The sequence below is a fragment of the Gymnogyps californianus genome, chromosome 8, assembly GCF_018139145.2.
Source record: "Gymnogyps californianus isolate 813 chromosome 8, ASM1813914v2, whole genome shotgun sequence".
NCBI lineage: Eukaryota > Metazoa > Chordata > Aves > Accipitriformes > Cathartidae > Gymnogyps > Gymnogyps californianus.
The window spans coordinates 25669925-25693954 of record NC_059478.1 but is presented as its reverse complement, the minus strand read 5'-3'; the positions used below and the strand labels follow the sequence as shown (position 1 = coordinate 25693954).

Sequence of the window (24030 nt, the reverse complement as noted above, 5' to 3'; positions counted from 1 at the left end):
ATCAGAGCTATCGTCAGAGCTGAAACCTATCCATGTGACAAGCAACAGAGAGGACTGCCCTGAAGGCCTGCTCCAGGGTATGCATTTATTCTCCTCAAAACTACAGGCAAATTAAAAGAAAAAGAAAATAGAGAATTCTAAGTCTCACAAGTACTCTAAAGTGGATAAAAAGCACTGGGCATGGCTGGTTACTTGGGTTTTAATGAATGGTTTATGCACCATAGTGCAACTGTAGCACATTTCACTTTATTCCCTGTATAAAAAAATATTAATAAAGATATCAAAGTTGATGGCCGAGCAGTTGTTTAGTCTTAAAATGCTTTCATGCCTTCACCCTTCCCCCCCCCCATGGTAATAACTAAAGCTTTCAAAACTGTTTCACAGGCAGTAAACCCAAAGTATCGCCCTAGCCTCATAATGACACGTTTGGAACTTGATTTAGACTCCCCGACTCTTTATCTAATCCCCAAAAGATTTGATGCTTCCAGGAGCAAGCTTGCAGTTGTTGTAATAAATCCACAAACTTTAACACGGAAGCTACAGCATCTCCAGAAAGGAGGTCAATTAGAAGCAGTACATTGTGAGTAAACCTACTCAGGAAGGAAGGTTTTATTTGGACAGGTTTTTTGACAAAATGTGGCAACAATTATTTTGTGGAAGGGCATGCAGAGGAGCATGTTACTCTAACACCTTATTTTCTAGTAGTTAATAGGGGTCATTGAAGGGGTAATGGGGGTGTCCAGCATCTCTTGCTACTAGCTTTCCATTCACCTGTGAAGTAAAGAGACAGACTCAAGTCAGAAAGATAAAAATCCATTCTTACTTTCAGTTTCAAATTCTGCATGGTTTAGATTTCTAAATCTTCATATCCCAAACATCTGGGAGCATCTTTTTCAGCTTAAACAAGAGCTGTTCCCTCTACTCTTGAGTCCTCTTAGCACTTCTTGAAAGAAAAATTTAAAACATAATTTTAAAAAAAGGAGATTTCTGTAGCCTAGAGCAAGAGTCTTTCAAGCTGCTGAGGCTTGAGGAATTAGATTAAGAATAGTTAAAAGCCTTCTGCCTTGTAGCTGTTATTGAGTAAGTGTTGTAACATGCACACTTCAAAACACTTTATTGGAGCCGGAGCTTTTGCCCATGTTTCCATGATAGAGAGTTGCTGGGCTGCCAATTTTACAGATGGATAAGATGAAACACATTGAATAACTTGTTCAGGGTCACATACTGAAGCATTAACAGTGTCACTGAACTCCTTCATAGCACTTTTTGTTTAAGAACATTTCCACGGAAGACCAGCTTCTCCAGCTGCAAAATGGGAATACTGAAACCAATATTCACAGATAATGGAACAGAGGCTCAGGCTGGCCCAAAAGCAGACGTGGCCATGCAGAAGTCTCAATTCCTACATCCCACCTCTAGATGCACAAGTTGCATTTCTAGTTGCACTAAGTCCATCACAACACCTCCAACTTCTGAGGAGCTGAGGTAAAACCTTGCTCCTCATCTGTAACATTTGGGGAAGTTTAGGTGCAGCATTGGCAAAGAGATACACACCTCCCTGGGTGACAGACTAGCATCATTCAGCTAAAACTTGTATTAAGCGACTAATGACTGAATAAAAGTTATGTTAGAGAAATCATTGATTTTTATACCTATAAATGTGATTTTTATACCTATGTGATGTTAGAGATCACTCAAAATGTTACAGGGGCAGAGGGAATCACAGGAACTTTCAAACCAAGTATCCACTAGCAAGCCTCTCTATCAGCTTTCAGTATAAAACCTACATTTCAGAGCAACAGCTGGAATCCCTAGTAATGAATTGTTTACAGTGACTACTGAAGTGTGAAATTAGTCACTTGGGGGCACTACAGAGCAGAAAACTAAGATGTTAAGGTTTAACATTTGACTGATGCTCATATTAAAATAAAATAAAGCTGAAATGAAGCCATCAACTGAAGGCAGTCCTTAAAACTGTGGACAAAAGTATCACACTATCTTCAGGTTTCCTCATATTCTCTTGAGAGCCAACAACTTCCTCATGTTCCTAGAATTCATATTCCTCATTTTTTCCCCCCAGTTTCTTCCCCCTGCATATTTCACTACACAGAACAGCTCTTCAGGTAAGCATTGCTGTTTGCAGCATGCCAAGACAGCAGCTGCCAGAAGCAATGTTTCACATAGCTGATTCCAGTCTACCCCAGGAATTTGAGAGAAGGAGGTGGGGTAAAATCAGCAGTGAACACGCTCCAGGTCAACGGTAGCTAACTATCAAAAATAGACAGATCAGCATGTGTACACCACCATCAGCATGTGTACACCACCATCACTCCTCCTCTCCTGGTTTGCTAGTCATTCAAGTTTTGCTTAGGTATACTCCTTGGCCAATTACATGTTTCCAAAAGTTTGGATTTCAGGCTGGTGCAAGGTAATTTCCAACCTCTATCCAAATAATGAACTGTTAAAGTATAAAGCAACTTAAATTGTCTACATGCAATGTAATAGCCTCTCCTCAGGCTTTAAACAAAACACAATGTGGAGAAGAGTGGCACAACTATAAGAACTTGTGGTTATATATCAATGAAGTAAAGCAATGAAAAACTGTCTTGTCAGTTATGATAGGAGCTCTAATATCACTGCCATATCACACTTTGAAATCCAGACACTGTAAGTTAGATTCATAGAGGAGATAGGCATGAAAGGTTAGACAGGAATTTTAATTCACAGTTGATGAAAATTCTTTCCGATAAGCCCAGAAGGGATGGGCAGGAGACAAAAGGTTCCGCTATAGATCTTACAGCTACAGAGTCGTGTTTTAATTCTCCTCATCTTGCCTCTTCCTGTCTTGTTAGCTGACAATATGGCAATATCTTTGAAGCCCAGCTGCATCACATTCACCCTTTTTTTAGTTGGACGGGCTAGCACTTTGAACTGTATTTCATCTCTCCTTTGTGAATCACTGTGATGTGATCAGGTCTCCCAGGTAACAAAAGCACATGAATTATCCCTGGCTCATCCAAGCCAGGCTACATTCTAATGTATTTTGCAGTATCATTAACAAAACAACTTTGTTTGCAGCACAAGTAGCAAAACACTTGAAAGAAACATACTGTCAGCAGCAGGTGTGCTTATCACTACCACATTCACACAGATCAGCAGCTAAGCTTGCGGTTTGGTGTACAGACTCCTGATCCATAAACACAAAGATAATTTTGGTTGCAGGGATGTGGGGGTTTATATTTACGCACACATACTGAAGCAACCATACAGTTAAAAGCACAGCCTTGAAGCTCTTGTAAGCCCCAGCATGACAAACAGTGAAAGCTGTAACAAGTATCTACCCTTGATAGGAGACTGTCATTCACCACACATTCACAACTTCTCTTGTCTAACTCAGACTAGCCACTGATACGCTCTCAAGTACTCAAAAAAACCTCGGTGATAAATCCTGGAGAAAACCTTTCCCCAAAGAATTCCTATAGCCAGTAGCCACTGACTATTGAAGAATAATTTACAGGCAGACAAACTGCTGAAGAGGCAAGGGTATGCTTGACAGCTTCCAAATTTGCAGAGAGACCTACTGTATCTACGCAGTGTACTGTATGATAGAGAAGGGATAAATCACTTCAGACTCATTATAGCACAGTTGCCATATGTTGGTCGGTGACACACCAGGGAATGGCAACAGCTCTCTGTTGTATAGTCAGAAGCAGGACAATAAGAAATGAGGAACACTATAAAGACAGGAGACAACACGGCATTGACTTTTTTTTTTTTGCAGTGAGGGGAAAGGAACAAGGTTAAGTCCTTTAACATAAGAAAAGAAAGATCAAGAGGACTTCAACAAGGCATTGGTTTCTCTAAAAACAGACTGGCATCTGATAGCACACGAGGTAAGGTTTCATGTGACAAACTACTGATGCTAAAAGATGCTGCGGCTAACGGATTTGGGAAGAAAAATACAACAGCCTAAGCCAAACTCCTTACATTGGAGGAAGGTCATTACAACAGATTCTGAAAGGGGGGACATCCAGTGGAGGGGAACAGACGAATTCCCTCATATGACTTCCACGATGGATGTGGAGAACAGCACCCTGAGTCTTCACTGGTCTTAGAGGTTTAGGGTATAAAGTAGACGGAGACAGTTGGAACAAGGAGTACTTCTGGAGGAATGGGCCTTAGCCTGCTTGTACTTGAGAAGAACAAATCAGGAGGAGTTTGGTGAGATTTGAAGATGGGACTCTGGCTTAAAGGCCCATGAACAGGTCAGTAATGAGAACTTGAGAGTGCCATCAGTGGCCAAAACAGAGGAGAAAAGTTTTCAAAAAGCTACCTTTTCTGTACCCAGCTTTTGAAAAATTCTTTCATCTTAGATACTCATAAGAACACTACATCTTTTTAGGGTGAGTAGTTCTGATGGGGACAGTAAAAGAAAGAAAACTGCAAAAACCCCAAGCTGGGGCCACACGTACATAATGAAAACTTGGAAACATGAGAAATTTACCGTAATCATTGGCACAATATAACGCCAGTTTTTATTCAGGCTTCCAATGTGGCTCATCTCCTCTTCTGTGAGGCTGAAATCAAACACCTGAGAACAAAAGCAAGAGGCTTTATTCACTAACCATAGGTTACCATCAGTTTGTCTTCCGTTTATAAATATAAAGTTGCAATTAAACTCATTTTATAACAAACGCCAAAACAAAGGCTTAAAATCCGAGGTGTTCGTTCATTTGCCAACTCTAAGCCTACACTGATACTGCACAGCACTCTTCCACAAAGATAAAAAGCAGTGGGACTGTTCTTCCAAGTAAGTGCTGCCTATTCAATCAATATTCTGTTCCCACGTACATCTAAACCTTGAGTAACTGCAGAGTTTACTGGAATTTCTTGAGATTTCTAGCAGCATACTACATGGCAGGATTTGGTTTAACGGGAGTAACAGTTACAGAAACAACTCCTAACTTAAAAAAAACCTACGTAACCAGCCATCTGTATGATTAAGGGCTGAAAAAAGATCACAGGAGGCGATTTGGAGACCTCCCTCAAGATTATTTGAAATCAGAGTTTTCACATAATTTCTAAAGTGAACTGTCTCTACTTCAGAGCAGAAGTGAACGACACTTATTCCTTCAGCACCATTAGAATGGCAGTTTGCTGCAGAAATAGTCACCAGCCCTCACTTGCACGGTACAGCAACTATTACTCATAAATAAGAACCAGTGAACATCACTAGAAGACTCACTTGTTCAATAAATTTGTATCTCAGATAAATTTCAGTAAAGATTTTTCATTTAGACTTCTATAAAGTACATTCTTTACCTTTTGACAACAAGACTGTGCACGTGCACATATGCGCACACTCACATACTTGGTTGCTTAAAACATATCAAGTTTGTTTTCCAAAAATCTTTACCCTCCCTTCTAAGCATGCGCATACATTGATGAACAAGTATGAAGCAAGTGCCTCGGCTTGTTGCTCTGCAAGTAGTAGGACAGTGTATTACTCGCATGAAAGGGCATTGCTGGAACTCCTTTCCTCCATTTAAACTTACCTGGAGATTCTGCTGAATGCGAGCAGGAGTGACACTCTTGGGAATGGCAACCACTTTACGCTGCGTTTGCCATCTGTTAAGAGGAGAGAGATTTGAGAGATCTTCTGTGCATGCAGCCCAAGGACCACCATATTTATTTTGGTTGAGTAATAATCTCTGGCAGCAGAGATGCCACTTACGTTTCTATGTGAAATAAAAATACCCAGAAGAGGGCTGACGTAACACTATACTGTATTAGGACCTAGTATGTCCTAGCTCAAGCAAAACAGTAGCCACTGGACTAATCAAAGAGAGGAAGATGTTCACACCTCTGAACAAGCAAGCGAGTTTCAGGTGCTTTAAGCTAGAAACCCAAGAAACAGTCAGAAAAAAACCCATACTTAAGCGTTTTACGTGAGTTCTAACATGACAGCCACTGAGAAACTAGAAGAAAACCCAGATCCCTGAAGTGCCTGTCTAGCAGTTTGAACACAAAATCTTGAACGTGTTCAGCTGGCAGGGTAACTTGCTGCTGCCCAAGGCTGTACTAGTGATATTGATAGATACAGAGCCCGACCAAAAAAAAAACTGAGGACAGAAATCCAATTTTACTTTACAAGGTGCTGATCATATTCTGGATATCACTCAATCATCTTGTTTCCCAGTATCCAGCAGCTGGCTTTTGCTATATAAAAACAAAACAGCAAACGGTTCTTCAGCGCGAAGAAGGAAGGTCCCTTCCTCAGCCCCTCTTCCTGGGAGCCTATGTGAATGCAGTAGCAAGAGCTCAAGGGTTCAAGCAACTGACCATGGGCAAATTCAGTAGACGGCACTGAAATGCAGTGCACTGCCGCCTTAATTGTCCTACTGCTATTCCACAGCAGAAAAGGTAGTGAACTGTCCCAGGCATGGATCCAGGCCCTGAATGGACCCCTCTGATCTAATCCATCCACCTGCCCTAAGGCAGGACCAAGTCTACCAACTCTGTAAAACAGCCAGCAAATGGGATTTGCTTTTGGCACTCTGTGATTTTAACTCCGCACCGATGGGGAAGAACATGCACTTTAAGGAGGTTCCTTCTAGCTTGCATGTTTTGCTTTATTTAAGGCCAGGTCCCAAATGCCACCCTCTCTCACAATTGTTCTGTACCTGAGGATGATCTGTGCAGGTGACTTGCTGTATTTTTCTGCCAGTTTTTTGATCCCAGGTTCTTCTAGAAGGACAGGCTCATCTGGGTGTTTCCACATGCGATCTGGAGAACCAAGGGGACTGTAGGCAGTGACAACCAGTCCTCGTTTCTGGCAGTGAGCTATCAGCTCATTCTGAGCTAGGTAAGGATGGCACTCTACCTATTAAAATGACCCACAATGAGTGGCTAGAGAACAGATATCAACACAAAACTCTAAACAAACAGGAAGTCAAAAGCACAGCAGAACTAAACACATCACAGGTCATTCCAGATTCTGGAAAACCGTATGAGGATTAAGGTTTACGGTAAGGAGAATGAAAAAGTGTCTGGTAGGCTAAGTTTATAGGAAAAGGAGAATAGATCACCTAAATCTAGAGTGCTGGATTTTCCCCATGTACCAAACAGATCATCCAACAAGCAAGGAAGCTCTCTACAGAAGGGATTCAAGTTACCCCCTCACAGTCTTTCTTATAGAGTAAAATGATCCTCACAGGGAAGACAAACTCTTCCACAGACCTATTCAACTAAGCAGGTATAGATGGCCACAGAACATGGATGTAGGCCTCCTTCCCAAAAAATTAATTTGCCTGGAAAGACCACCTCTGTATGCCTAGTCCTGCAGAACCGGCTATATTCTTCCTGTACATCGGAAGCTGCACCCCTTGTGCTAAACATGTAGCATTGGTTTGCAAATTCTTCACTCTTATGGACACACAGGAAAGGTATTCGTCCTCTCCTTTATTCATCTTACCTGGAGTACAGCTGGTTTGACAGTAGCCACACTTAGTACATCATCGATCTGACGACTGTTGAAGTTTGACAGCCCAATGGCTTTCACAAGACCTTTTTCTACCAGCTTCTCCATAGCCTTCCAGGTATCCTTATAATCAGTGTAATCATAACGCATCGTGTTATCAGGATTCTTTGGGAAGAGATTGTCCCCTCGTCTACAGCGTCAAAGGTAAAGTGTAAGTACATATACCACATTATTTATGTTATGTTAGTTCTTCACTAAAAACAACTTTCCTCAAAGTATTCTCAAAAGCTTACACATAGTTTGGAGGGTAGAGTACAAACTGAGCTAATTTGTCTGTTGAATTCCATTATGCTGACTTAACCTATAAGAAATTATTTCACATACAGTCTTTCCTATGTAAACCTGCTATACAGTACTTTGAACTACTTACCTGTACGGTAGTGACTACACAGAACTGATAAGCCACTGTATGCACAGCAGCAGCTCTTTGCACACTTGGATTCTAGCAAAACAGCTGATTTAGAGAGCAGCAACTCAGAGGGCGGCTTTAGTTTTTCAATTTGTTTTTGAGGGAGGACTAATATTCTTCATAGTCTGTTTGGAGCTGCTACCAAAGGGATCTTAGTTTAAGAGCTATCTAGGAGAGACTGCATTCAAAGTACGCTGGCTTTCCCACTCCCTCCAGATTCTGTAGCAGCGTTAGCACTCAATACAAGCGCAGATTCTCCCAGAGGTCTTAACGTGTACATGTTGGTTGCAGGTTGGGTGTGTTTCCAGTTAGTGCTACCAACGCATTTAAAAAATGAAATAAAATTAAAAACAAAAACAACAAAACACACACAAAGAACCTGGTTACGGCAGGTGACACCATCACACTGCCAAAGAGCTATGACTGGTCTCTGAGCAGTCCATGCTTGAAGGGGTGCCAGCAATCCCACTGGAAGAGCACTGCTTCATAACCACTGCAGGACTCTGCTAGCTCAGATCTCAGAGACTGTCTTACACAGCTCTAGCTAAGCAGTGAACAGTGTGAGAAATGGCAGCAGCTGGGGACAAGGGGAGATGGTTCTTGCTCGTGTCATTGATAGATCTGGAACCAAAAATAACTCTGAAAACCTTATGAGCTCCCAACTCGGAAAAGCAGCATCATATGTCAAGAGAATATATTAAGTGAGAGATTAATTTTCAAGACCTAGAGGCACTGTGATTTTCATCTGGAAGTCTATTGTAATTTCTGTGTAAATAACATTCTTTTGCTGAGCTTCCCAATACAATAGGCATTATAGATAATGATGCATTAAAACACTTGAAGTAGAGCTAATGGAAAACTGTAGAGTGAACAGTTTCCAATGAGAAAACATAAAACTGCTTTCTTAGAATGTCAGTGTTGTCAACAGTTTCCACAACATCAAGCACATTTACATATTAGTAGTATCTAAATATGCAGCATTATTTGTGTTATTATCAAAGCAATGTTTAATGGTTTTTTCCAATCAACTGGAAAACAAACCTGTTTCACAACAGGGGGAATTTTTAACAGTTCTTCCTCCAAACCAGCTCTAGTTGAAAACACTTCCTCATTCTGTTATGCTGAGGAATATATTTATACTTTGAGCATCTTTCCTCTTATCGTTAGCGTTGTATGCTTTGTAAAATTCAGTTCACATGACTAGAAGGGCAAAAAAAACATTCTTAAACTTGCAGAACAGACAGAAGCCCCTTAAACTGACAGGGTTTCCCCTGTTGAGTGAAGTCTCCATGCAAACATCTGGTCAGGAGATTTATTCCCCCTCTGCCTTTTTACTGATTGGGGGGAGGGGTGGGACTGCTTCCACATTTACAAGAAAATAAAGCAAGGAACTCTGTTGCTGACAGGGTTGTAGGATAAGTGCATTTAGCACTTAACCAGAAAACTTTCTCGTCTCTTGTTTCCTCAAATCGTAGAATTACTGCAATTAAAAGTGTCATAGGAAGTCATTTTCATTTCCTCCTCATACAGATACCACCATGATACTGCATGTGCTTGGCCACTCCAGTACAGTTAATAACTATTAGTGAAAAGTGTTGTCATCTTTACAAAGCACTTAATTCTCATTTTACAGATAAGTAAAACTAAGGCACAAAGCAGTTTTGGTATTTCCTCAAGGTTACCATGTAGGTCAACGGCAGAACCAAGAACAGCTGCCACACTTCCCCAGTGCCTAGATGAAGACACCAGGCTATTTTAAACTTCTAATATATTTTAAACTCAACAAAGATTTTACCTCACAGCAAGCCAAATTTTCAGCTAGTATAAGATGGCAAGCTTCAGTATAGAAACCTGCCTCAATAAAGCTTTATTATTTTTTCCCAGTTAGACTACTTTCAATTACCTAACTTTGGCATCCATGCCAAACTGTCAGAAGTTTTAGATGCCAATTTCATTACCTAGTTGTTCTCACTATTAAAAAATTTAAATAATTGCTTAAAGATTTTAAATGAAGACTTAACACTCATTTTTCCAGCCTCATCATTGCTAAATAATGAGAAAAGTTATCCATTTTCTATTTACAATACTTCTACACAAAACCAGAATTTTTGTCTCCTCTACCATATGTTTACAGACATGCTACAAATCTAACAAGAAACAAATTCCCACCCAACTGAAATTCAAAGAATGAAATTTGAACAATTGTTTCTGTGAATGAATGGACCAAATATAAGCAAGTGTACAGGTTATGGGTAAAGAGTGGCTGTATGACAGTCCATAGGACTACACTATTAGCCACACTGAAAAATATCTTGCAGGCAGTATACACAGGAAGAAACTCACAGCTCAGAAAGAAGGTCCTCAGGATATAACACCAGCCACGTATGTAAAACTGGGGTTTCTGCATTCTGTGCCCTTTCCAGGTAGAACTTACTCAAAGGCGTGAGGCCAGTGCATGAGGTACAGGTCCAGGTAATCCAGTTTCAAATCTCCAAGTGTTTTCCTTAGCGCTGGCTCTACGTCTTCTGGGTGGTGCTTGGTATTCCAGAGCTTTGATGTTACAAACAGGTCCTCCCTTTTAATAACCTTTAAGAAAGGGAGGAGATCATAATTTACTGGAACAAGTTCAGAAAGAATTGCAGCAATTTCCCAACCAGCTTTAAAAAAAAGTTGGGTTTTTAAAAAAAAAAAAAAAAAAGGTAACACATGGAACCTACAAATTAAACCTTTCAAAAACATACTGGATGGAGACCAAAAGAAATACACACATTGGCAAGTCCTAAAGTATACCAAATACTTAGCAATTTATTAGAAGTTCTGAAAAACAAAACAATCTCCTCCACACAGATACACTCTTCTCCAAACTTTCCAATTCAAGGGTTAAAGCCACTACTAAGTGTGATGTGGCCAAAAGAAAGATTACTCGGTTTATTCATATGTAAATTTTGTAATTTCTATTTAACAGTTCACATATTCTAGGCATAACCAGCTAACTTACTATACTCATCACATGTTATAAACCAAGAATGCTTCTCATGGAAAGAGCGTGGGAAAATCAACAGAAGAAGTTTCCCCAAACCTCTGCACTCAAGTTTCTAGGTTCTGGAAGGAATGCACTAAGAACTGAGCACTCTGTACCCTCTATTGGAAGTGTAAGACCCAGAAATTAAACAAATAGAGAGCTGGTTAACTAGGAAGTATAAAATGCAAAAGGGAGATCATATTTGGCAAGCTGAAGCATAGAACACCATCAGAGGGCACTTCTCACTGTCTTATGCGTGACCAAATTTCACTCAATTCTATACTTTGTAGAAGCTGGAATGATTAATTCCTTAGTTTCTCTCCTCCAACCATTCCGTTTTTTTCTGTGTTTCACATATGGCTGTTGTGTTCAAAGAGAAAGATGTTTTAAAAATTCTAGTTTTAAGTTAGCTAGCTAATATGAACTGAGTAAGAGACTCCTATGCATCCCTATGTTAGTTACTATATCTAGTAGGAAGGAATCCCTGGGGCAAGCAGAAAACAGCCTCTTTCAAGCTAATCACATAACAAAGAGATTGCCCTAAAGCCAAGGCAAGAGCAGCAGGAAAGCAGGAACATAAGAACTTTCTTTCCATGGGCTCTGAGGCTGTACAGGTAATCCTTCTGGCCCCTCGGGCCAGCAAGAGCAAGGGGATGAATTTAAGATTCCACCTCAGGTCATCCATATGAATGCCTTTCACATTACATTATATTTAGGCCATGGACTCTGAGGTGCAGGCCCTAGAGTCACAGTTACCAAACCTTCAAATGCAACCACTGTTTAAAAAAAAAAACAAACACCAAAACAACGTACGTATTTACTCTTTCATATTTTATCTATAACCAAAAAACCCACAGTCACGGCATTTGCTGTGGCTACCCACCATTGCATGCCACTCTAGACTGGCAAACTAGAGTAACTTTTCATATAAATCATGGCAAATATTTTACATTATAACTACTGATTCTGGGAACCTCCAATTTTTGAACAACCAAATTGGGAAACTTTGCGAGGGGAAAAGGGGTGGGCAGGGAAATTTAAAAAACGCATTTTCTGTAGCTTCCATGCAAATATTCCTGACAATCTTTTTCTCCTCCTGACAGCCAGAATGGTTATAAGAGGAGAAAGCCCTCTTTCATGCCTGCTCCTGATTAATAACAAACAGCTGGGACAGGCTAGGAGGAAAAGCCACAAATGTTAACTTTACAGTCTCCTTTCAGGTCACAGTTGCAAATTTTGATACAACACACAGTCAGCATGGGTGGTTCTTGTCTTCTTACCTTGTTGGGCCCCAGGCATTCCTGGAAAGCCTCACCGATCTCCACTTCATTGCTGTAAGCTGCTGCGCAATCGATGTGGCGATAACCCACACTTAGCGCATATTTCACTGCTTCTTTCACCTGTAATCAGAAACAGATTATCCAGTGCAATCAGTGAAAAGGGACACATGACTGGAAGAAAAAAAAAAAGTTAGGGCCTTAGTGAGGAACACCCCCAAAGCACAGATCTACATCAGGTCATGAGACTCAAACAGAGTAGGATACAGTCCTCTGTCGCACAGCCTTTAGGAGTGAGAGCTAATTGCTACCAGACGCTCCAAGAGTAACAAGAAAACAGACCATGCACACAGGCCAAGCATACAAGGACTCACCAGATAGAATAGGGATTCATTCTTAACTATAGTTATCACACTTTTCTTAAACATAAAACGAGCTTTAAGAAGCAGTTTTCAAATAAATCATGGCTTAGGAAGACAAACTTTCTGGAACTAACAGACCAATCAATCAATGTCAGTCAAGCCTGGAAGATATCTCCTCTCTCCCGGTAAAGGAAGAGCCTGGTTTCTAATTCCAGAATTGCCAGAGCTTGGGTTTGGTTCAACTGCTAACACTTAATTTCTAAGATAATGCTATTTTATGGCACATTTTTCCTTCATGTCTCATTCTCACTGATTGCACAATGACGGAAGTCACTATACTGCTGAGTATGAACCCATGGCCCGCAGGGGATCTCCTGATGATGCTCACAACTGCATTCTGCTTTCCCCATTGCTGACAATGAAGGTGTTGCCAACAGCAACGCGTCCCTTGCAAGAACCAAGAATTACTACAGATTTCAGCGTCGTCATCATCTCCTGTTAGGTTGATGAGCATTAAGTAAAATCTGTTTCATTTAACTTCCAGTGGACAGTAAGCACACGTTCTCTTTTACATCTATCCATCTAAAGTGCTACAGTAAGAGTACATCTTATCTGTACAGGGATTTCTATATGTTGCTCTTCACCAACTTGTCTCTCGAGACTGTGGGAGATTGTAAATTACTGTGTGTATAAGGCTTGATGCAATAGGGCCCTAATGTATGTATAGAGATTACGTCTCTCTTGTCAAGAGATTAAAAAACGTGTCCACAAAGGCTAGAGACTGATTTCTTTCAACTTAATCAAAGTACCAGCATTTTCAATTTTAAAGCTGACAAAATTGTTAACACCAATTAAAGACGTGTACAGTCCCGCTTTCAGATGCTACAGAAAGAGAAGGGAGAATCAAATGTGAAAAAGATCTCTGTTCTACTGGTGGATTTAATTTGTTTTTCTTGTCAAGAACTGTAGTAAAGGCAGACACAGGATATTCTGACTGCATTCTTTGGCATTTTGAGAGGAAAACTGGAATGTAGACCAGTTTCCCTTAGCCAGAATGACAAAGCACTTCTATTACAGCAGTGAAGTAAGCTTTTCCTTTCTCTAGCAGGATGGTATTTACAGTCCTTGTTTCACTTTGTCAAAGACATTCCTCAGAAGGTCACTACAAAGTCAAGGTCGTAGTAATTCTGAAATCACTTGAGACATATAAAAGGCTTTTAAGACTGAATATCCACCCTCTAAAAAGGTGAGAGTTGTGGAGCTGAAACAGAAAGGAAAGGAAAAACAGCGGTGTTCTTTGTCTGTACTAATCCCACATTTCCTCTATCAGGATAATATTTTTTTTAAATCCAAACAGGCACAGAATTTGCCATAAAATGAAAGTAGACACCACTTGCAGAAAACTAGGGATAAGGCACTCCAAACACATCTCTACAAAGCGATAAACAGGAGGCCGTATTTCTGTATCATGTTTTGATAAATTTCTAGCACTGAAAAACTGGGACTGGTCATTTAAATAAGGTTTGGATTTGGGCAAAATCTGTATTTGTGTAAACTACTCAGCCTACTAAGACATTCCAACGTGAACTGAGACTTCCTGTTCCACACAAAAGGCAAACAATCAAGAGAAATGTGCAAAAAAAACATTTCTAGAGGGGAAAAACCAACTAATAATAGATAGATGTAAATTTAAGAAGAGTACTTCATTTTAACAGAAAGTTTTGTATTTTTGAGATTATGTTCAGACAGAGGAAAAAAAGACAACAGAAGCAGCTGGAGATTCATATGCCTCTGGGTATTTGGTGTTGTGAAGTAACAATAGCCAAAGGATCCTTCAAACTTTCCACATATTCTTTAGTTTAGCGTGTCAATACTGCTATGGAAGGAGCAATTACTGAGTTCATTTTGCATTAGGCAAGTTGAGTCACACAGCTTAAGTGTGACTCACCAACCTAGCATCATATAACTACAGAAAGTAGGTCCGAAAGGATCTTGAGACGTCATCTAGTCTATCCTCATGCCCCACAGCAGGCCCAACTAAGTCTAAATCGTTCCCACACACATTTGTCAAAACCCTTCTTGTAAGCGACAGGCAGTCTATTCCAATGCTTAGATAGCTTTATGTTCAAAGCCTTTTAGATGTCCAACCAAGATAGCCCTGATGCCCCATCCTAGTCCTCACAGACATGAAATCCGTAGCTTCCCCTTTGTGAGGGCTTTTTGCGCATTTGGAAAGCATCAGCATGCCTCCTCTCAAACCTCTCTTGACCATGTAACTGTGGGTGCTTCCATCTTCCATCACAACCCACCTTTCCCAAACTTTGCATCACCGTTGCTGCTGTCCCGTCAGCTGGTTCATGCTTTTCTTGAAGTGGTTTGCCCCAAAACAGACACAGTATTGCAGCTGAAGCCTTACTCTCCTTCATTGTATAGCAAAGTCCTAGGAACTACACTCCCATTTATACACCCTAGCAAGGGACTTGGCCTTACCACCCACCCTGAAGTTTTTGAAGATGGAGGAACACAATATTGCTAACAGTCAGTGGCAGATTCAGAAACAGAATCTGTAAGTCCCAATTCATTATAATACCCATTACTAGATTTCCAGTTCTTCATTTTGCCCATCACAAGGTGAAAAACTAACAAGCCATCTTTATACTTCCAAGCAACACAGAGTTCAAGTGACTAGGGAGCCTCTTCTGCACAGCCCCAAGTCATTATGAAGAGGCTTTCACTCTAACAATTCCAGTCAATAATACTTGAAAAGAAAAGGCTCTGACAGCCTCCCCTGCTTCCTGCAAAGTTGTCACATTTTAGCAGTCCAAGTACATTTGCTGACGGGAAATAGGAAAAAAACAGATCATCAGTCCACATGATACTCAGATGCAATATGACCAGAATGTAAGTGTTGCTATATCACTGTTTGTACATACTGTACTTAAATTTGCTGAAAAGGAACTTAGACCACCACATAAGTAATGCCAACTTAAGAGCTGATGTTCCCTAAAACAAAGAGTTTTGCCTCCTATTCATCAGATGTTGAATTCAAGTCCCTCCCTTAATATATACCAGCAGTAGTGAAATTTTTGTGCACATAGCCAAGATTCTCTATATTGTCTAACCAACTTTTCCAAGAACTAAACAGTCTCCTCCATAGCTGCAATCCTGTCACAAGACACGCGGTCTGACTGGTTTTTTGAGGTACACATTTCCTCTTCAGCTTTCCTGAAGTTTCGCACAGAAATACAACTTCCCTAAGCCCCGTGTCTCTCTTCCCCACAGAACCAGCCTCTGCCACAGCAGGTTAGACTGTTCATCAGGTGGGGATCAATTCTCCAGGTTGAAAGCATGGCCCACTTGAGAGAACAAAGCATTAAAGGATTACAGATGTTCAAGCTCCAATACGAAAAAAACCATGCTACTGATATTCTTGATGCTCCTGCCTGAATGGACTTCTCTTTGAACTCATTCATGCTGACAGTTCATAAGCTTCTGTACTGTGTTCCCTTCCATTCAATAGCCCTCCATCATGTTCCTATGGTAACATGTAAAACACATTTCTCTTCTAGCATTTGATCATGTAAGACAGAAAACAACCTATTATTTTATGGGATCTAAATCCTATAAAATCCTGTAGTCTTCCAATGTGGATTTAGATTCAATAATTTCCCCCTCCCTATTCTTACCATCTAGGAAACTAGGACTGCAATGATGCCTTTATACTGGACTGCTAAGACCTGGCTACAAGGTCAAGGCTTGTTTAGGATCAGGAATAATAATAAATATAAATAATTAATATAATTAAATTTAAATTCTATTTATAATTATTCCTATTATATTTATTATAGAAAATTAACTTCTACTTATATTAAATAATTAATATCAATATAATCAATGATAATTCTTCTGCTTCTCTAGGTTTTCGGCCTTTAGTCTTTAATTCATAATTACAATTATTCTCCCTGAACTACATTATGTCCTTTTAAGGGTAAATCATTTGGACACTCTGCCAAATTGCTGCTATGCTTCTGAATTTTCAAGAGTGATAAACAGGAATTTATTTATTCCATAGGAATAGCAGCAAGTTCTGTAACTCTGGCCATTTTCACTGAACCTCCTAGATTTCACCTTCAATACATTCTAGGAATAAGTCTTTGAAGATAGTAGATATTCCAAAGAAGTGACTCCCAATGACTTCCATGGGACCCCAGAGAAGAAGGCTGGATCCCGTGTGGGGTTCAGCTGCTAGAAGCGCTACTTACTATGGCAAAATCCATATGAACTAGGTTTAAATTATGCACAAGCAGGATCTTTTCCGGTTCTTTTATAAGACTGCACTTTCCTCAGAACAGTTAGTGCACAAAATAAATGCCTGAAACTAAACAAACAAAATACGCATGTGTTGTTTGTTTTAGAGAATGCACATTTAACTGCTTTGGGTGCACAGAAATTAATCCATTAAGTTCCTGCATGTTAATAAACTTAATCCAGCTGTCAGGTGATGTTTTAAGTGACAGAGCTGAACATTCACCCTTGTCCTCATTTAAGAGGTTGACTGAACTCTCACACCAACTCAGCTTCCACATTAGCACAGCTTCTATTCCCAACAGATCCACTGTCCTGACAGTCGTTTGGACAGGAAGACCAACAATAAAATGGCTCTGAATAGATACAATTTTTATAGCTTGTTTCCCACCTTTTCCTCTAGCTGGCACGAGAGAATAGCACAACATCTTGAGAAGGGCTTTAACTTTCCCTCTCAGTCATGAGCACCATGTCATCCGACATACTCCAAAAACTATCGTGAAGCTAATGCAAGAGTAGCAGCAAGATATCCAACATTTAGTGCACAGACATGCAATGGTACACATAATCCAAAAGGCATTATAAACAACAATACCAGCTAAGAATTTCACCAAGCAATGGACGTTGCCTTTCACAGCAAGTATGTGCAATCTCTTCTCCCAAGAATTTATCTTTTAACTAAATGAAACAGAAAGGAAAAGACAGACAAGGGGGAGAAGTATTACAATAGGAGGTACAGTCCATAGCATGCAAACATTCCTACAGTTTGTAGTAACACACAGAATTGTTTCCAAGTGTGGTGTTTGCCAATTTATGGCATTTAGAAGCCGTGTGAATGTCTAATGATACGTTAGCCTTCTTAGTCTAAAAGCAGGATGACCCAAGCAAGTTCTTTGTTTTTCTGCTAAACACAGGCTGACCACTGGAACCGGACTTATTACAAGAACAACTAGAGTTCTTGCCTCCCAAAATAACGCTTTCAGCTGAGTCATCAGCCCAAGCCAGAGGGATGTCTGGTCAAACTGGCAGCCTGAGGATTTACCAGTGGAAGACTCAGGCACCGTATTATAGCTACAGCATTTTCCCTGTCTCACCCCACTCATTGGTCTCTCTCTGGATTCATCTCCCAGGCCTGGGTTAACAAGTCTTAAGGGATCTTCTGCTGCTGCTTTTGTGCCTTAAGGCCTTAGTCATGCAAATACATACATACATACATTCCACTGACTTCAGTGGACCTAAGACTAAAACCATTCAAGTGAAGGATCCAGGCCTCAGTCTAGGATCTTCAAAAAAGGTGCACAAAACACAAATACTACTTGAGAGCACAATACTGTATTGGTCTCTGCTTACTTGGCCACGTTCACTTTTCCAAGTTCCCAGTCCTATGAGAGGCATCTTCTGCCCAGTGTGGAGTGCAACGAAGTCGCATGCTGCAGACATTTTTGCCTAAAGAAGAACAAGAATAAACTGAGTTTTGCAGCAATTCCATAAGTTGCAACAATTTACCTTTTCTATGCAAAAATAAATAAATAAAATCATAGAGGTCCTCATGATGCTAGAATAAAGAGGAAGCAGGTTCTTTACAGTTTTTACTGGTATAAAGGAGATTAATAGCTACCCTGGAGAGACTAGAAAAGGAGCCCTTTTTCTCCTCTCCCTTCTTATTCTCTTTTCTCCTTTACAATGCACAGGTTTAAGATTTCTCAGAGTTGAGAAGTACAAAAAGAAGCATCCTGCAATAACATACAATTAATAGAGAAGCTCAGGTGAAAACATGCTACTTTTTTCTTTTTTTTTTAATCAGCAGTAAGCATTGACAAGGCAGAAGGGAGCAAAAGATGCTTGTCTGCCCTTTGTGTACAGTAATTCCGTAGGACTTAAGCACTAAGTCTTTCTCTGTTACCAGCTCACTACCAGCTGGCTCAGGAACCAAGCTCTAATTACTGCTGCAGTTGGGGATAAACACATTTTGTCCGAAACAGCTGGTGCAGGTTAAGGTTTGAAGACCTGATACAGACAGGGTTTTGATTAGGAGTGAATGGTAAAGGCATTTATGAAGGCATAGCCCAGAAAAACAAAAAAATAAAAAAAATAATGCTCCAAAGAACATCACTGATGGAGGATCAGTCCCATCTTTTTACACCAGATATGTGCTCTGTCACCCTTGAATCCTAATTTTCACCAACTCAGAGCTGAACTACAGCTCATTATCAAGGCTGTCTGGCATTGTGAAGAAAACCAGAAACATTTTGGCTTCCTTTGCAACAAGCGTAATTGTCTATGAATTGTTATATACCTGCAGCAGGCAAATGCTACCAAATGAGAAGACTACTTTTTTTTCTAAACACTAAAAAAACCCTCTCTGATGTGAAGTTGGGGCTACTAGAGAGGACAAAATGAAGGCACTTTCGAAGGTGGACACTAGGAAATAACACCTCAGTACACATATCACATAAAACTGGTGCATATATAATTTTTTTTTAATCATTCTGACATAGAACTAGAAATAGCTGTATGCAAAGTGAGCTAAAACGCAGTAGGTCCTCACATATTTATGTGTTTTGAATCCCAAAATAACCTTGCCTTCCTGCTCTTTTTTGGTCTCCCTGCTCATTCAGAAAGGGACACTATCTTTTAAAGAGCTGAAAGATTCCTTGTTCCCATACTGCCAAAATCTGCAGGTGGACTCTGATGGAAATTCGAGACTAAGAGCTCAACTCTTGCATAAGATGCATTTCAAGTACAAAACAGAATGCAATAGCTACTATTGCTATTATAGAAAGTGTCACACACCTGATTTGCACAAATTCACAGAGGAGTAGCGTTCTTCTGTTACTAAAGGGAGAACGGAAAAAGATTATGCAAAGTCAGTTGTCACTTTGAGCCTGGGCTTCTCTCTCATGCTTAGCACTGTGATATCCAAGCATTTTCCCTGTGAAATTCAACAGAACAAAGGTCCAGCAGGATCTTCCATTACCTGTTGCTGGCTTTATAGCTGCTGCAAACAGCAGTCTGCTCACAGTGGCAAAGCTTTTTATCAAAAAGGAAGGTTTTACAGTGTCTCCCAACACCCTCATAATCTAGGTTTCTGGTCAAACTGTTAAAAAGAAACCACACTCAGGATGAGCTCCAAAGCTCGCTTGCTGATTTCAGCAGAAGCTGAGGAAGTTACTTCCCAAGTTCAGCTGTGTCCAAACTCATTAACATTATTTGTTTTAAAAAAAAACAAACAAAACCAAGAGTGGAAGCATGCAATGTTGGTTGAATGGCTGACCATGTAGGAGGAATGGAGGTTTTCAGAGCAGAGCATTCACACAGCATACTATCCCAAAATAGCTCTGCCTTCTCCATGTTGTTATCATTTTCCTCAGATAATTAAGTCCCAGCTGACAGATGTGTTCACACAGAAAGTTTATATTTTTGATTTCTTGCTTAGCTTCTCAAGCCACATTTTTCTACATTTATAGCAGACACCAAACAGCACACTTGTTTTACAGAGAGACATAATAGGGTAGTTGGAGTGATCCTGACCTGAAGGCCATTGTACACCAAGGAGCTGGTGATCCATGTAACAGTTAACCTGAATAGGTCCAGGCTTGTCTTGTGCTGCGCTTCATGTACAGGGTGGCCTTCAGGCCTGTGCTGTGGGATACACAACCCATCGCTGCAGGATAAGCTCAGCAGCTAGTTGTAATGGGAGTCTGCAGGCAGCTCCCACTTGGTACCTGTGATTATGCGACCCACATGTCCTTGCCTTTATCTAAAAAAAGCAGGAAGTTCCCATGCAAGCATCCTTCCTGTTTGACAGTAGAAATGATGAATAGAGTTGTTTTCTTGTAAGAGAATCCCTAATAGCTCAAGTGACTGAAACGGGGTAACCCTTTCTATGGACAGGGTCTGCACAACACGCTGTGTGTGAATCAGAGGAGGTCTGTTCAATGCCGCACAACTCAGGGTTCCCAGCGCCTGACGGGATGCAAGATTATCAACGCTATCCTCTTGCTTTATAGGGTTAGCTCTAACATATAGCATTTGAGATTATACTATACAGTCTCAGTGCCTTTCTTATTGGGATTGTAACGGACCAGCACCTCCTGGTGCAAAACAGCAGTTAAACACAAACTAATGGCTCTGAATTCGCACTGAGATGTATTAAGTCCAGATGTTTGTACTGAATGCAATGATTGGTGAACCAAACTGTGGGTGTACATCTATTTTTTGGGGTAGGGAGTCAGAGAAGGAAGAATGACAGTGACAACAGTATTCTCTTCTATTCTGAATTTGCATAGCAGTTTTGTAGTCAGCTACATGCAAGTAGGTGCTTTTTACCTGAATTTAGTTGCCTAAATAAAGGTATCTTCTTACACCATGCAATACAACAAGGCTTTTTGATTCACAGTGGCCTATAAGACAAATATGACACAACCATATGCTTTACACAACCATGTTACACAATCATTTTAAATGCAACACTTCAGCCCAGAAGACAAGGTACACATTTAATCAATAACTAGCATCAGCACATTTTCTAAGAACCATCTTGCTTCATGTAACACTGTTGTATATTAACATTGCAGAGAGAGCAGAACTACAGCCTCTGGAAGAATGGAAACATGCCAGAATTAGAAATACTGGAAGAAAACACACTAATTAATATTTTCCACTCAGATTCTTCCCCTAACAAGGGGATGTAAGGGAACTACAGTGTCTGCTAGGGTCTGAACCAAAAAAAAAAATGAACCGTTATTTGGTTCATTAAAAAGCCAGAAGCCTCTTTTTAGAAGGGCAAAGACAAAAATAAACATAGAGGCAAACTAATTCTGGACAAGATGGGGTTTTGACTTAACAATACCCACCTATTGCCACATTCCCATAAGAGAGTTAAAGCTCACAGTAATTCAAAGGTCGTGTAAGCAGTATGGCTAGGAGGATTCATTAATAACCAGTGAAGTTTAAACTAGACCTGTGCATCAACCCACAGCTACAACTCATTTTTAATCCAAAGCAAGTCGTCTTCCATCAGTAAAGCACACATAAATATGCATTAAATATGCACAGATATGCAAATAGGTATGTATTAAAAACACGGAAGTCGCTGCTGCTGAATTGCTTTTGCCCCACAAATGGGAACTAACCCTCCGTATCTCGTCTCCTCTGGAAGGGCCAAACGTGCCCCGGCACGGCAGCGCGCCCACCTCCCCCTTATCGGGGCGGCCCAGGGAGGGCCCGCCCCGCGGCGGGAGGCGATAAGGCCGCCCCGCGCAGCCCGCTGCAGCCCGCTGCCGCACTCACCCGCACGCCGCCGAGCACGAACCGCCCCCCTTATAGCGGTGCCGCCGCCCGCTTATACCGCCGCTGCCGCCTGGCCCGGCGCTTCCGCTTCCGGCTGGGAGCTGCCGCCGGACCGGAGGGGACGGCCCGGCCCGGCCCGGCCCACCCCACCCCACGCGGGAACGCGCTCTGGGTTGCCGATTTTCACAGCGCTTTGCAGCCCTCCGCGCTGGCTGCCGCGGCGGGGCTTTTGGAGGTTTTCCGTCCCGGCACGGTGCTTGAACCTCGGGGGCGCAGGATGTCCCGCCGGCCCCGGCTGCCGTAGCGCCGTGCGGGGCTGCTGCGCCCTCGGCACCGACCCGCTCCCGGGTAGTTCATCGGGTCTGCCCCATTTATCTTTCTTTTCCTCTCGGTTCGGTTCCCAGCAGGAAATTCAGACAGCACAGACTCTCCCGTTCGCAGCCGAGTGCTTAAGTGATAAATCTGAGGGACTGCACCGCAGAGGGAAACTGCACAATGCAAACCTAACATAAAAAAAGACTACATGAAGTGTATGCATTTACATAAAAGTCTCCTTGTCTGCTATTTGTCTTGGCCTCTTGAAGTTGTTTTTACTGGTCGGAAGACAGAATTTCCCCAGTTTCATTTGCAGCTCTAAATAATAAGAATCCAGGGAAAATCCGAAGCCAGTCACACTCGGTTTGCTTCAGCTTTTGCGCTAAAAGGTGCACGAAGAGAAAAACCGCACTTCCTGAGAGGACTGAGGCTCCCTTTGTTGCAGGTGCACAAGAATGCGTTTCCTTATTTGTGCAAGAAGATTGAAAGTAAGATTAGGGCAGGCTGATTTTAGCAGGGTGCTTACGTCTGGGTAAATACAATCTTGCTATTGTAGTAAAAGATAGGACCTTCAACAGGAGCAGACTTTGGCCTGTAACTGAGAGACGACTGTACACCTAATCTTAAACACAACTAAAAAAATACATAACCAGTTTTGACTTTTATGCCAGGCTTCCATTTTTGTAGGTAATTTATAAACATTCAGAATTTGAAAATAGTAAGATTAGATCAGAAATAAGGCAAAATATATATCCAACAGGACTTTGAAGAGGCTGTTGTTTATTTCCAGAAAGATAACTCTGCTGCAGATTCTTTCTTTGCTGGTCTGACTTGAACCGCTGGGGAGACTTAAAGGCACAAAGGTTAATTAATCTCTTGGGCATTCACGTGACCAGACCTTTCTGTCGTGCAGCCCGTTTCGACGAAATACAGGAAAGTGGAAAGAATGCAAGGACAAGACAAGACAATTAAAAATAACAGGAAATAGAAAATTGAGAAGAGGAAAGAATAAAGGGGGAGGAATCACTGCTGGGTTTGATTTATTTTCATGGAGACCATGCCAATCACAAATCCATTTGAAAATCCACAGTTTTAATGCAATAGAAGATGCTTGAATTATATTAATATCGCATACGAAAACTTTAACAAACTTCAGGCTCCGATAATGTAATAGCGAGTAAAAGAGAAAAGGTAAGGAAGACTAAAACATTTTGTCATCAAAAGGCAGTGATTATCCAAACATACAGTAATAAAGTTTGTTAATTAAAAAAAAATATATATGTAGAGAAGAAAGAGGTAATGCAAGACATTTTCACCTAGAAATACAGTCTTCACTTGAGCAAAACAAGGAAAGCAAATATGTGCATTGTATATTTAATGGTATGTAATTGTTTTCATTAAAACTGTTGTGCACCAGCTGCTTGTGCATAAACACCCCACGGCTTGGGAACATGTCAGCTGTTGACTCTTCACTTGACTTTTTGCATATATTATATTAAAATGTTCCC

The 24030-nt window shown here is 40.9% G+C and overlaps 1 protein-coding gene across 2 annotated transcripts in view; it reads right to left on the bottom strand.

The window, feature by feature from the left end:
* Positions 1–22240, bottom strand: part of LOC127018804 (aldo-keto reductase family 1 member A1) — a 36970-nt gene extending 14730 nt beyond the window's left edge. The window contains exons 1-11 of one of the 2 annotated variants that reach the window (XM_050900504.1): positions 22208–22240; positions 21245–21318; positions 19709–19750; positions 18266–18361; positions 12252–12371; positions 10384–10535; positions 7475–7670; positions 6684–6883; positions 5556–5628; positions 4505–4591; positions 595–771 (exon numbers count right to left, since the gene is read on the bottom strand). In XM_050900504.1, coding sequence (XP_050756461.1) covers positions 706–771; positions 4505–4591; positions 5556–5628; positions 6684–6883; positions 7475–7670; positions 10384–10535; positions 12252–12371; positions 18266–18355 — 984 coding nt within the window. In that variant the 5' untranslated portion in view covers positions 18356–18361; positions 19709–19750; positions 21245–21318; positions 22208–22240 and the 3' untranslated portion in view covers positions 595–705. Of the gene's footprint in view, positions 1–594; positions 772–4472; positions 4592–5555; positions 5629–6683; positions 6884–7474; positions 7671–10383; positions 10536–12251; positions 12372–18265; positions 18362–19708; positions 19751–21244; positions 21319–22207 lie in introns of those variants that run through there. The other variant, XM_050900503.1, reaches the window with a different exon arrangement.
* Between the last annotated feature and the right edge of the window lie 1790 nt (positions 22241–24030).